This window comes from Lipomyces tetrasporus, assembly GCF_029532465.1.
Source record: "Lipomyces tetrasporus strain NRRL Y-64009 chromosome Unknown POJ06scaffold_9, whole genome shotgun sequence".
NCBI classification, from domain to species: Eukaryota; Fungi; Ascomycota; class Lipomycetes; order Lipomycetales; family Lipomycetaceae; genus Lipomyces; species Lipomyces tetrasporus.
Window position 1 is genome coordinate 466,569 of NW_026611604.1, and position 12,519 is coordinate 479,087.

The 12,519-nt window shown below is 48.9% G+C and overlaps 3 protein-coding genes across 3 annotated transcripts; 1 reads left to right on the forward strand and 2 right to left on the reverse strand.

Moving 5' to 3' along the window:
* The first annotated feature begins 1,390 nt into the window (after positions 1–1,390).
* Positions 1,391–2,583, forward strand: POJ06DRAFT_147775 (uncharacterized protein). The gene has a single exon (XM_056184625.1). It carries the CDS (start codon positions 1,812–1,814, stop codon positions 2,130–2,132), a length of 321 nt encoding a protein of 106 aa, XP_056041695.1. The 5' UTR covers positions 1,391–1,811; the 3' UTR covers positions 2,133–2,583.
* On the reverse strand, positions 2,382–7,007 carry POJ06DRAFT_147744 (P-loop containing nucleoside triphosphate hydrolase protein). The gene is made up of 2 exons (XM_056184624.1): positions 4,224–7,007; positions 2,382–4,175 (listed from the first exon to the last, which is right to left on the reverse strand). Exons 1-2 carry the CDS (start codon positions 6,799–6,801, stop codon positions 2,632–2,634), a joined length of 4,122 nt encoding a protein of 1,373 aa, XP_056041696.1. The 5' UTR covers positions 6,802–7,007; the 3' UTR covers positions 2,382–2,631.
* A 1,154-nt stretch (positions 7,008–8,161) lies between these two features.
* Positions 8,162–10,744, reverse strand: POJ06DRAFT_200795 (OPT oligopeptide transporter protein-domain-containing protein; the record flags this gene model as incomplete). The annotated part of the gene is made up of 1 exon (XM_056185209.1): positions 8,162–10,744. The coding sequence occupies one exon, from the start codon at positions 10,742–10,744 to the stop codon at positions 8,162–8,164; it is 2,583 nt and encodes an 860-aa protein (XP_056041697.1).
* Positions 10,745–12,519: the final 1,775 nt, after the last annotated feature.

Genomic DNA, 12,519 nt, shown 5'->3' on the forward strand with positions numbered 1-12,519 from the left:
GGCCAAATTGGGAATAAATGACAACGACATCGGATTGGTGGACCTCGCTTAGCGCGCCGGCCGTCAGCGTCAGCCGGCGACCGACCAGTTTATTTACGCAGACGCTAACGAGCTTCATAGATCTTAATTTAGCCGAGTCAAAGAGCCGATTAGTTGTACTGTCGGCGGGTCATACGCTGCTGACGCGTGCCGGTCGCGTCGAACCCGACCATCTCCACAACCAGTTATGTCCCGTCATAGCACATCGACAGATCCAGCGCGCAAGGGTCTTGTCCTCGGCGATTGTGAGACCAATCTGCATCTGCTCTTCACGATCCATGGCTGCTTTGCTTGTTCGATATCCCATTGCTGGAAACAAGCCGTGTTGAATTCGCAAGAGCGGATCAGCGTATTACCAACACCAGCGAAAATCATGGATATCATCAACCACTTAAAATATACAAAACGAATTCTATGACAGTCCCTTAATTCTTTAGGTGTCTGACGTGCCGCTGAGACCAGACTATTTTGCGTGATCTCGCACGCAAAAGGTTCGCGGAGTTCTGCGCCGATTCACTAACAATTCAACATTGTGCACATGAACGAGCCGGCATGGGTTAGGGTATGTCGTCCGTTAGTGACGCACATGGGCCACATTTTGCCAGCCACCCTCCAGGGCAACACTGACTCAATCTGTCGTGGTCTAAACTGTGGCGGAGTTCCCCACACGTACATCTTCTCACAACGGGTTGCGTTTTCTCATGGCATTCCATGGTTGTATTTCGGTTGCCACACTTGATGAGATGTTGCTGGCCGTACTTCACGAGCTGCGGAGGCAACAACGTCTCCGGCGTCGTTTTCTTCTGCTTGTGGCGATCGAAGTCGGATTTAGTGACGACGCCCTGGCCTTCGTCGTGACAAGGATATGTGGATCAAAGGTCACAATGCGACAGCTGTAATATTGGTGTGCCGTAGGGAATCGCCTCGGCATAAAAATCCTGCGATTGCGTATGAGGATATCGACGATGTCAACTTGGAGATGGCAAGAATGAGACAAATTGTGGCTAAAGCGCGCGGCGAACGAACTTGGAGCTAGGTGCGTATGGTCCAATGGAATACGCAATCACAGGTGGTTAAGTTGGAGGAGGCATTCATTGAAATCTGGCGAGCCGACAGGAGGCGCCCTTTCAGAACGGTTGAGTAACGTCTTCTTGGTGACTTTATGAATCCTGTCCTGCTCACATCCATGCGAATGTAGGTGCTGATTGAAAATCGGCGCCGCAAGGTCCATCTCCCTACAACAATTGGACCTAAAGTACGCGACTTTTTTCGGAACCTGCACGGGTTGCTGCGGACATCACGGATAGTGATGTTCGCTTAGACTTGGATCGCTATTCGCAGAGCCTCCTGTCTCGTGTTGAACGGACTGCAGTGGAACGGTTTGCCGACTTCATTGTTCTCAGCTAAGTTTCCATGTGCTCTGCGTTGCAATTCCCACCACAAACACTGGGAAAGGCAAAGTAGTCATATTGAAAACGATTCATCTCTATTATTAGCTGAACGACAAGCAGGAACCTGTCAAGCGCACGCTGTCAACTTCAGGAGAACGCGCAGAGTACCTCAAGGGTTTGGCTAGTCCAGACTAGGTGTAGCATAGTACAGCTAGTTCGAAATGGGGATAGCGCCAGTGCCGAAAGAAGGGAAAAGGTTACCTCTGAAATTTCCATATGGCTGTATCGTCCGTCTCGGATTGCCTGCCCGATATGCAGTATTTTAGATTTGGCGGATAGACGAATAAGTATGGGGAACAAGTTGCCGATACTGAGGGAGGAATGTTGTGGAAACCGATCAAGAGGCTGCTGAAGAAGGCACAAGCTGCATACCAAGAAGCGGCAACCAAGAGAGAGTTCCAAATCGGAGACATAGCCGCTCAGGGTGTTGCACAGCCTCTTCCTTACCCTTTGTTTGATCTTAGTCAAATGGCGATCAATGAATACAACCCATCGCTGCTGTTTGGCAGCTGCGCTCCGGTTGATCCACAGGTGCCAACCCTGAACCCTGATTGGCAGCGATTTCTCATGGATTCCGAAGCCTCAGATTCGATAGAGGAAAATGCATTTGAGGCATGGCCATTTGCTTTTGATGCTCCTTGAGCTGAAGGCCGCACGCTTGTCCAGGCTACAAGCAGCGAAGGGAAACTCGATAGCGCAGAATGGTCGCGGTTGTCTTAGTGGTCCTGTTAAAACGTGGTGGCTCACCGGCCATAGCCGTCATTCGACTTGAATCCTTTTCACCCAAAGGAGACCAAATAAATCTCCGTGAAAGTGCAACTTTCCACGCGACTGCATGGTTTTGGTTTCAACTTTTATTCGGTTCTATAGACAATGGCATGGATCATAATAGATCATTCTATGACCTTCTATAATCACTCTATTCAATGTACAATGAAAATACCCAGAAGATGAGACAACTCCAGAAAATACCAAAAACAAACTTCGACTTATGCAGACGAGCTAAGACAATTGAATACGGAAAGAATACCTAAATGAGCCACAATATCCTTTCCTAACACACTAACTGGTCATGAAAATATGCAAACCTCCTTGCAACTTGTGTGCAACAGCTATATATTTATATACCGTCAACCAAAGTTCAAGTCTTTTCCAAGGCTTGTAATTTGACTAGTTCATAGTATTTCATTTTGTTGGCCAGCAATGCCTGGTGAGTACCGCTCTCCAGAATTCGGCCGTGCTCGAACACGTAGATTATATCGGCTTTCTGGATCGTGCTGAGACGATGCGCGATGGCAATTGTCGTCCTACCCTTGGCTGCATTATCGAGTGCGGTCTGAACGATCTTTTCGGATGCGTTGTCAAGCGCAGACGTAGCTTCGTCGAGAAGGAGGATCTTTGGATCTCGAATAAGGGCTCGGGCAATCGCGATCCGCTGCTTCTGGCCCCCTGAGAAAAGCGAGCCCTTGGCACCGCACAGGGTGTCGTATCCATCTGGGAGGGACATGATAAAATCGTGGATGTTGGCCTGCTTGCACACGTCGATCATCTTCTCATCAGAAATATCCGGGTCCATACTACCGTACTTGACATTCTCACGCACAGTGCCAGAGTACAATGTTGGCTCCTGCTGCACAAGCGCAATGTGGCTTCTGTAAGCATTGATATTGAGCGTGGCAATATCTTGGCCGTCCAGAAGGATTTGTCCAGACAATGGGTTGTAAAATCGTTCAATGAGGCCAATCGTTGTACTCTTGCCACAGCCAGACGCGCCCACCAAGGCAACATACTGACCTTTCTTCACAGACAGGTTGAGACCTCGCAAAACAGGAACCTGCAGGCGTGTAGGATACCTGAAGTGGACATTCTTAAACTCAATATTGCCCTGGACATCCTGTGGCAATACGCCATCGTCGCTCCACGAGTCGATAAGCGGCTCCTTCTCGAAAAGACGTTTGATGCTGCCAGCCGCATTGTAAGCCTTGGCCATATCGAGCGCATACGAGAAAACGATCGAACCATTCTGAGAACCATAGACGACGCAGGTTATTGCGACGAAGACCATGTAGACAGAATAGCTGTCGGTGCGGACAAGAGTGCTCCCATACCAGAACATCAGAGACTGGGTCATGCAGACGAGCGCTTGGGAAGTACCATAGATGGCAGCACTAGCACTGTTCTGACGACGACCCGCGCGGTACAAACCGTCGAGTGCAGATCCGTAGGTAGACATGACCTCGTTCTCCCTGGTGAGAGAAGCCACGATCTTGATTGACGATGCAGCCTCGCATGCGTAAGACGATGATCGGCCATAAGCGATTTTGACTCGCTCCTCGTGCTTCGCAAGAAGGTAGAATCTGTAGAAGCCAGTGCAAAGCAAAAGTGGCAGGCAAGGACTTGAGACAGCGGCGAGTTTGACAGAGACCCCGAGCGCGACACCAATGCCACCGAAAATCATGATGATGGAGCTCAAGATTTGGCCAAGAGTGGATCCAGAGAGTCCTTCAATTGCACCTGAATCCTTGGAAATTGCAGATGTAAGCGCACCCGCAGTATTCTCGGTCCTGTCGAAGAAGCTGATGTCCTGACGAACAATCTGGCGCAGAGTGCTCATGCGAATGCGTCGGACCAAACGTTGTCCAGAGTAAGAGAACACTCCAACGGCCATGATCGGGCAAATAAGTCCTATTCCCGTTAGAAAGTGCTTCCTATTTATGTGTAGAAAAGGCATACCAATAGCACCCATAATTAAATACGTAATGTTGTACTTAAGCAGACGGCTGTTCATGCGCTCCTCGTCGGATAGTTCACCAAGAGCGTCCACGGAGCCAGAGTACACAGTGGTAAGATATGGAAATTCAGCAGCCATGATGACTGTAAACATGAGCGCAATAAGATTGAGGTTCCTCTCAGGCCAACTCAGTTCGAAGAGGAACTTTGCGATATCGGCAATCGAGTACTTCTTTTCTTCAGGGTCGACGATGTTCGACGCAATAACGCTTGAAATTGATTTTGCAGTCTTGGTGCGAGACAGAAGCAGCTGCGAGGTCTCCTTATCACCATCCGAAGACGACCCAGCTTCTTCTTCGAACTGATATTCGCGCTCGTATGCGCCTATGGCAGCCTTCTCGTCTAGCATTTCTTCAACGCTGTCAACTTCAGTGCCTTCGATGAGCTCAGCGTTCTCCAAGTGCAATTCAAGCTCATGCTCGACGTCCTGCGCACGCACAAGGCCGTAGTATTCTCCGCGCATAGCAATCAACTCGTCATGGTTGCCTTTTTCGAGAATGACACCCCGTTTCATTACAATAATCATATCCGCATCCTTAACCGTTGAAAGGCGGTGAGCAACGACAATGGTGGTTCTGTTTTTGGAGGCCTTATCGAGGGCATCCTGAACTATACCCTCGCTCTTAGTATCCAATGCGGAAGTGGCCTCGTCGAGCAACAAGATCTTGGGATTGGAGACAATCGCACGAGCAATAGCAACTCTCTGCTTCTGACCGCCGGAAAGCAAAAATCCTCTCTCGCCGACATGTGTATCCAACCCCTTCGGAAGAGTGTCAATAAAGACCTTGGCGTTCGCTTGTCTGCACGCTTCCTCGACCAAAGCGCGCTTCTCAAACTCGGACACGAACTCGTAAGATGTACCGATAAGACCATAAGAAACGTTGTCAAAGACGGTGCCGGCAAACAAAATCGGTTCCTGCGAGACAAGGGCGACCTGTTGCCGCAGCCATTTAACGTTGAGATCGTTTACGTCGACGCCATCGACAAGGACTCTTCCGCGAACAGGTTTATAAAAACGTTCGATCAAACCGACAATGGTGGATTTTCCAGAACCAGAGGCACCGACAAGTGCAACGGTGGTCCCGGCCTTGATTTGGAGATTGAAGTCCTGCATGACGATTACATCTGGTCGGGACGGATAGATAAATTTGATATCCTGGAACTCGATGTGTCCATCGACGCTGGAAAGAATACGACCAGACGTCGACGACGAATCGATAGCGGAGGCGCGGTCTATAGTGGTGTATATCTTGTTGACGGCTGAGGCTGCCGCGGCGACGGCGCGAACTAGTGGGGTAATCGACGTAATCGCGAACAATCCTTGGACCATTGTATTAAGAATCGTGACGAGCACAAGAATAGACACCTCGCCCCGGACAAGGAACATCGGGCCTTGCCAGAACGCCAGTGCATCATCGAGGTACAAGCCGAGCCAGGCAATACCGGTGATAGAACCAGCATAGAACCCGGCACGCAGGGCGTATTTCTGGCTGACGCCTAAATAGTAGTCGTATTTGCTGGAAATTCTGTCCTGAATTCCGAATGCCTGAACATTGCGAATCGATGACAGGATCTCCTCAATGATGGAGCCACCAGCAGAAGATCCGTTCAAAGCCTGTCCGTATAAGGATGTCATGCGAGTAGACGCGAAGTAAAACGATCCTACAATGAATATCGCGACACAGGATAGCAATCCCGCCAGACGAGGCGAGAGTGCGAAGCTAACGATGAATGAACCTACGAAGGTCGAGCAGAACGAAACCAGATATCCCAACTTCTCTGAAATACCGTCCTGAATCATGACCGTGTCCGACGAGATGCGAGTAGTAATCTCGCCAGTCCCGAGCTTGTCGAAATATGCAATATTCTGTTTCATAATCGATGCAAGGTAGTTCTGGCGAATACGGGCGGCAAGAATCTCACCCCGATCGATAAAAATGAACGTGAAAAGATAAGCCGTCACGAACTCGGCGACGGCAAAGTATATGAAGTATATCGCATTGTAGCTTGCCTGTCGCTGGAAATCCTCGGGACTGATGTATTCCGGAACCATTGTATAGTTGTAAGTGCTGTCGTAGTAGGGCGACTCGAAGTATAGCTTGGAATCGTAGTCTGTAGTGTTGTATGTGGTGGCGTTAAAGAATGTCTCGTTATAGGTTATGAAATTGGAATATCCACCGTAGTAGTCGTAGAAGTCTCTCGATTGAATATAGGTCGCAAAGTTCTCAGCAAACACACCGAAGAGGATTGGCATGATAGCCTTGATCGAACCCTCAGTGGCGGCGAGACAGACCGCGACAACGACAAGCAACTTATCCTTCGGGGTTGCATATCTGTAGGCTGAGAAGAACGATGTCTTCACTTCCGGCGTCTGAACCTGTTCACGTAAGATCGCGCCTTCTGATGGGGGCAGGCCCGAGAATTGGTCAATATGATCTCTTGGCGGAACGGCGAGAAGGCTGCAACGAGAACCCAGCAGCGGGGTCTCGGCGGAGCCAACAGTGCGCTTTTCAGATGCCATAATGCCGTCTTGTGTGCGCGGAAAAGCGATCAGTGATGCTAAGCGCAGAATACACGGAAAGAAGATCCAAACAGAAGAAGAGAGGCATGCGAAGTCAGGACGTTCGACAACTGGAATGTGCTATCCAGAACGCGAGTACGAGGAAGTGAATCCGATAAGGAAACGGCGGTTCAGGCCTGCGGCGCGGTAGACACCGCTCGAAGCCCGTGAGGCAAGTTATTAGTCTTGCAACGAGCGATAACGACGCACTCTTACTATCCGTAGCCACCACCAACTTCTCCTACACTATCCGGTAATATATCAGTAGTTCTTCAGCCCCCATCAGCAATAGCCTCTCTACGGCTTCACGTAGCCTTGCAATTTGCGTAGTACTTTCTCCTCCCGCCCATCGGTTATTTTGTCCCTATCGACAACTACTGAGGCAACAAAAAACTGTCGGCAACTAAATGGGACCAGCGCATTGACTTGCTGGATACGGCCATAGCAAGAAGATAGCGGTAGGTAAGTAACCGTTGCTCACATTAGGGATTTTCAAGCCAAAAAATCAGCGTTGGCTGATTATTGTTTTTTCCAGGTTAGGGTATACCACACTTTGGGGATAGGGTTATTTACAAACGTTACTAACCGCAATCCTACTGTGGGCATACCCATCAAAATCCCCAATTTTACCAACTTCTCAGAGCCTTATCTTATTGCGAACAAATACACTGAATACACTAAATCCACGTACACTGGACCTTCAAATGTATGTAGTGGATTAGTCAGAAACGCACTGGTGTAGATTATTTAGTTTAGTGTAATACACTAAGTGTATCAACAGCTCGTGTAAGTCGTGTAGTTGCTTGGGTCCAAACTTAGCATGCGAGACCCTCGCTGCTGCAATATGGTGGCCTTTGCGAGGAGAGAAGGCACCAAGAACGTTTAAGCGTCATATATTGTTGACATTGATGCGTAAGACTTTCGCACGCTTGTCGACTGAGCAATTACAGTAAGACTAACAGCTTGACATGCTTTGCAACTGCGTGTTAACAGTGATCATCAGGTTCATAGCCGCGCGTTAAACTGTCGGCTTGTTTCTGTCAACTGTTGATCAGTTGAACGTACCTGACCCCCCCTGGTCGGTCAATCAAACGAAGAAAGTCGCACCACAGCACACTATAATCGGAGAGATGACCTCACGGAACCAACAGGCAACTTGACTAACTAGATGAAAAATAATACATATGAAAAATAATACATTGTACAAAACTGTTGTTCTTTTCGTTGCTACAAACTTCGAAGAATTCCAAAATCAAATGTTCACAACATTTACATGTACGCTGTTATATACGCCTTATCCTCAACAGAATAGCTGACCATTTTAAGGGAAATGTCCATACGGCAATCCGAAATATCCCTCCTCAGGAATATCCAACAATGTCTGTCTTCCATTACCTCCATCAACACCGGCATAAATAACATTATTTCCCCACCAATCCAAAGTAACAGCCTTGTACTGCACCGCAAAGAAAATAATGACTGCCGAGAACGCAACGGCCGCGGTCATCGATGCAGAGAGCAGGTAGACATACTTCTCCCACCACGCGAGGTACCGACGCTTGACGTAGTACATGAAGAAGAGAGACATGTAAAAGCCGGGAGTGAAGTATGACAAGTTGTATGGAGCCCAGTTTTGCATGCCACCAACGATAAGGACAGGATTCCACTTTGCCAACAACTTGGGGAACTTCAACTGCGCGTACCAGAATACAGGCGCGATGAGTGCACCGATCAAAAAGCACCATTGAAGAATCGGGTACAAGCCGCCAAAGAGTCGCTTCGGTCCAAGGACACCCCACATCACGGACGCAGAGTAAATGGTTTTGAGCGATGGGCACGTGAACTTGTCGGGCTGGTCCGGTACGCAGAGATCGGGAAAATGGCCCATTTGCCAGTTGACGACACCAATGCATACAAGGACCTGGACGATGGTGGCAATGAGCTGACCACGGAACACCGCACGCGGTGGAATCTTGGTGTAATGAGCCATCTTCTGGTCAGAAACAAAACTCTCCGCCTGACCGTCGATATTGTAGCCGTAACACTTGAGAATCAAATTGGCCGTGCCGTTACCTGGGAAGAAGTAGCCTGCCAACATCTCGGCCAACACATTGAGACCGAGATTGAATCCAGTGGTAGAATAGATGAGCATAATCGGAATTAGGAAGACTGCATTCAACGCAATGATGATCACGAACCCCCAAACTCCTACATTTGTTGGGTAGATCTCGATCGAGATGATACCGAGTACGAACGAAAGGAGGACGACGCACAAGTACCACCAATCCGGTACTTCCTTATATTTCGACATCATCTGCGACAGTGGATCGCCAAACTGCTCGTACACGCTCTTGCCGCGTTGGCGAAGGCCCCGCCAGAAGTCCCGAAACGACGACAAGATAGGTCTCCACTCGCGAAGGACGACATAAATAATAGCGAGTGGGTATGTTGCCAGAATCGAACCATAGACGACCAAGTTGCCCGAAGACCAGTAAGGAGGCGAATATGCCTGGTACTTCTCCATGTCGAGAAGATTATTAGTCAAGACCTTGGTGACGTTGTAGTTGTTGCCTTGATTATCAACGATCAGATTAGTGTTGATCGGAATGTATGCGGACCACTTGTAATTCGTCCAATTGACTCCGATAATGATGAAGAATGAAATGAAGAGGCCAATGTACTGATTAAACAGTGAGTAAAATGGAATCGCAAGCGGCGGAACCCATGTTATGTTGACCACATTCCAGTCGAATGTCGTGATCGGGTTAAATCCAAGTCCCAGAACGGAACCGGTAATGACGGCGAGGTTATAGTTGTTCGGCGCAATCCAAGTCATCCAGTTAAATGTGCTAAGAGCGTTGAAGAGATAGTCCGGCAGCCAGAAGTATATGAACATGGAAACGAAAACTATGACAAAGAACCAATAACGAGAGATGGTCCAGCCATTGATCGACTTCTTCTTCTCCGGAGCTAGCAATGCACGATTAAGCGCAATAGTCGGCAAAATCGTAGGCCAAATTGCCTTCGTTGGATAAATGACCCACCGACGGAGCACACCTGCAAAACCAAAGCCAAACAACTGAGTCGAGAATGACTGCAAGAACTGGTAGCCATATCCCACCCAATCCTGATTGTAGTACATCGGAAGCTTCTGTGTCATGACGTTGTACTGGGTGACCCACGTACCAGCCATTGTGACATTGACCATAATCGTGACGAACATCTGCTCCTTGAGTGACCATGGACAAGGATTCAATGAATGGCGTTTACCGCGGAACGTAAAGCCCCAATCAGGGAGCAATTGCATGGCCTTGCCACACGGATATAACAGAACCTGAACAACCGCAGATGTGAGGGTAATCGACGGCATACGAGTGGTGAAGAACTGGTTGACACCAGTACAGATGATAGTCCAGATGATTGCGAGCAAGTACGCGCGGAACGTCTCGACCGGAGCAGAAGGGTCGTCATAAGGATCAGTAATAGCTCGGACTTCCGGATACGGCGAAAAGTAGTGAATCAGTGTGGCCTCGGCACGAACATCAAAATCATAAATTTCGTGGTCGGCACCGAACTTCTCCTCTCCCTCGAGTAAGCGCTTGATCTTGTCCATGGTCTCGGTCGGGAAGTTGGCATCATCTTTATGGGTCACCGCTGCCTCTTCCAGAATGGCAAACGCCTTTTCGAAGGAGAGGTCAGAGAGCTTCTCAAAGACAAAGTCCATATCTGCAGAACCGGCATGGAGCCTTTCGGTGCCAGCTTCCTCTGAGAATCTGTACTGGAACCGCTCACGGAGCTCTTCAATTTCATCAGAGCTGATAGTCGCACCAGAGTTCTTCTCATAGGAGCGCGTGAACTCCGGAGAGAGAATCACGGGCTCAGAAATGACTTTCTCGGACTGCATTTTTGCGGCAAGAGGAATATCGGGAGACCAATTTCTGGCGACGGGCAGCTTTTGTAATGTGAGAGTCGCCGGATGAAGTCCCATTGACAGATTGACAAGAAAAACACTGACTCGCAAGCAATAGCTCTAGTGCAATCATATGCAAGCCACAGGCCCACAAGTACGATGGACCATGAATGAAGTAGTGCGCGGCTTTGTGGCGCCATCGGGGTGCATCGGCGACCACCCTGTCCCCGATAGTGATGAACATGCAAGCTTAGGCCATCATAATGAAGGTGCACCAATATGCAATGGCATATCTCAGACAGCAACCCGGGTAAAGACGGCGATGGCAAGGAACTGTCACGAGGGAATTTGCCCCCAATCTCGGACAGAGTGTACTGGCCGAGCTTGGACGGGAAGGTACAGCTGATACTAAGGCGGGAGGCTGATATGAATGATAACAATTGCTTGCGTGTGGAAGCTTAACTTGAGACGGTAAAACTTGCCAGACTAGTGAGCCTCGGCACTCCTGCACAAGCCTTCGCCCAAGGCTTGGTCGCAATAATAACGGGCGAACCCGTTCTCGAGGTAGCGCTGTCTGTGCGGTACCACGGTCCACAGCTTGTTATCAGCTCACCTCATCCTCAATGCTGCCATAATTTGGAGAAGATGCAGCTACCTGACGAGGCCTAGAGTCACACGACATTGACGCGGCATTAATAGAGACCAACTATCATAAGACACTCACTATCAGATATCACACTTTGACTTGCCAGAGCGGAGCATGCCTGTCGGATACCCGCAGTCCAGACCGACAGCCACTTTTGCAATGAAATCATAAACCGCATATCTCCGGCCACACTAGTGTAAATCATTGCCGGCGTCGAGACAAGCTTTGCGCCTCGTCTTAGACTGCCAGAGTACTTCTCCGGTCTGCACCAACGAAGTACCTGCGCGAAAGTTCGGCTTATGAGGGACCCACAGTTTAGTGTCAATGAATAGTTGGTGTAATGCTGCTGTTGGCCACGTTCATGGGCTAGACCAGATTAGAAATCAATCTCCAAGTCAGTACACAAACTCAACTAGCGAACTCCAATGGGAGAGTATATGCTGCTATGCCTTATCAACGCCGTAAATTTCGCAAGTGCATGTAGTCAAATTCACCTGTAACGTCAAAAACAACGGCCCAGTGGGCTGATTACCCCGGGTACGACAGCCGCCAGCAGGCTAATATGATCTGGCGTCAAGAATAAACCTGCTAATCGGACAAAATTACGGAGGATATTATCATCTTCGGTGGAAATTATTTGCCAGAGTGGTGCCCCAATATGTGAAGGAGGTACAAGGTACCAATGCGACGCCGCGCGGCGCATTGGATGCCTCAGTCTCACCACGAAATCAGATGTACTCTTGCTTGAGAATTATCGTTCACCTGATATGAATAGAGCTTACATCGACTGGACACCCGAATGGCGACAATAACAGAACAATCGTCAACTTCTGACAATTTCATATTCGCAACTCAGCGATATGTGGTTCGCGACCGAAAGAAAATGGCCTTCCAAGAGGCAAAGTAGCTTATGCGCATAATCTACTTCCGCGACAAGTATTCAGAGTGGTTATCGAAGGAGCACATACCTAGAACTCTAATTAGTAACGCAAGTGCGCCGTCGCGGGGTGTCGAATTTACTCTACCGGGCCTACTCTTAAATCATTCGCTTCGTTCCAGCCATCCAGCTTTTCGCTGGTTCGCAAGAATAAGTAGCACATTCGTCCAGAAGGTACTATTACAT

Coding starts and splice junctions, on each gene's coding strand:
- POJ06DRAFT_147775 (XM_056184625.1), top strand. CDS start 1,812: ATGTTGTGGAAACCGATCAAGAGGCTGCTGAAGAAGGCACAAGCTGCA.
- POJ06DRAFT_147744 (XM_056184624.1), bottom strand. CDS start 6,801: ATGGCATCTGAAAAGCGCACTGTTGGCTCCGCCGAGACCCCGCTGCTG. Junction 4,176..4,223: donor TTTAATTATGGGTGCTATTG/GTATGCCTTTTC, acceptor TAACGGGAATAG/GACTTATTTGCCCGATCATG.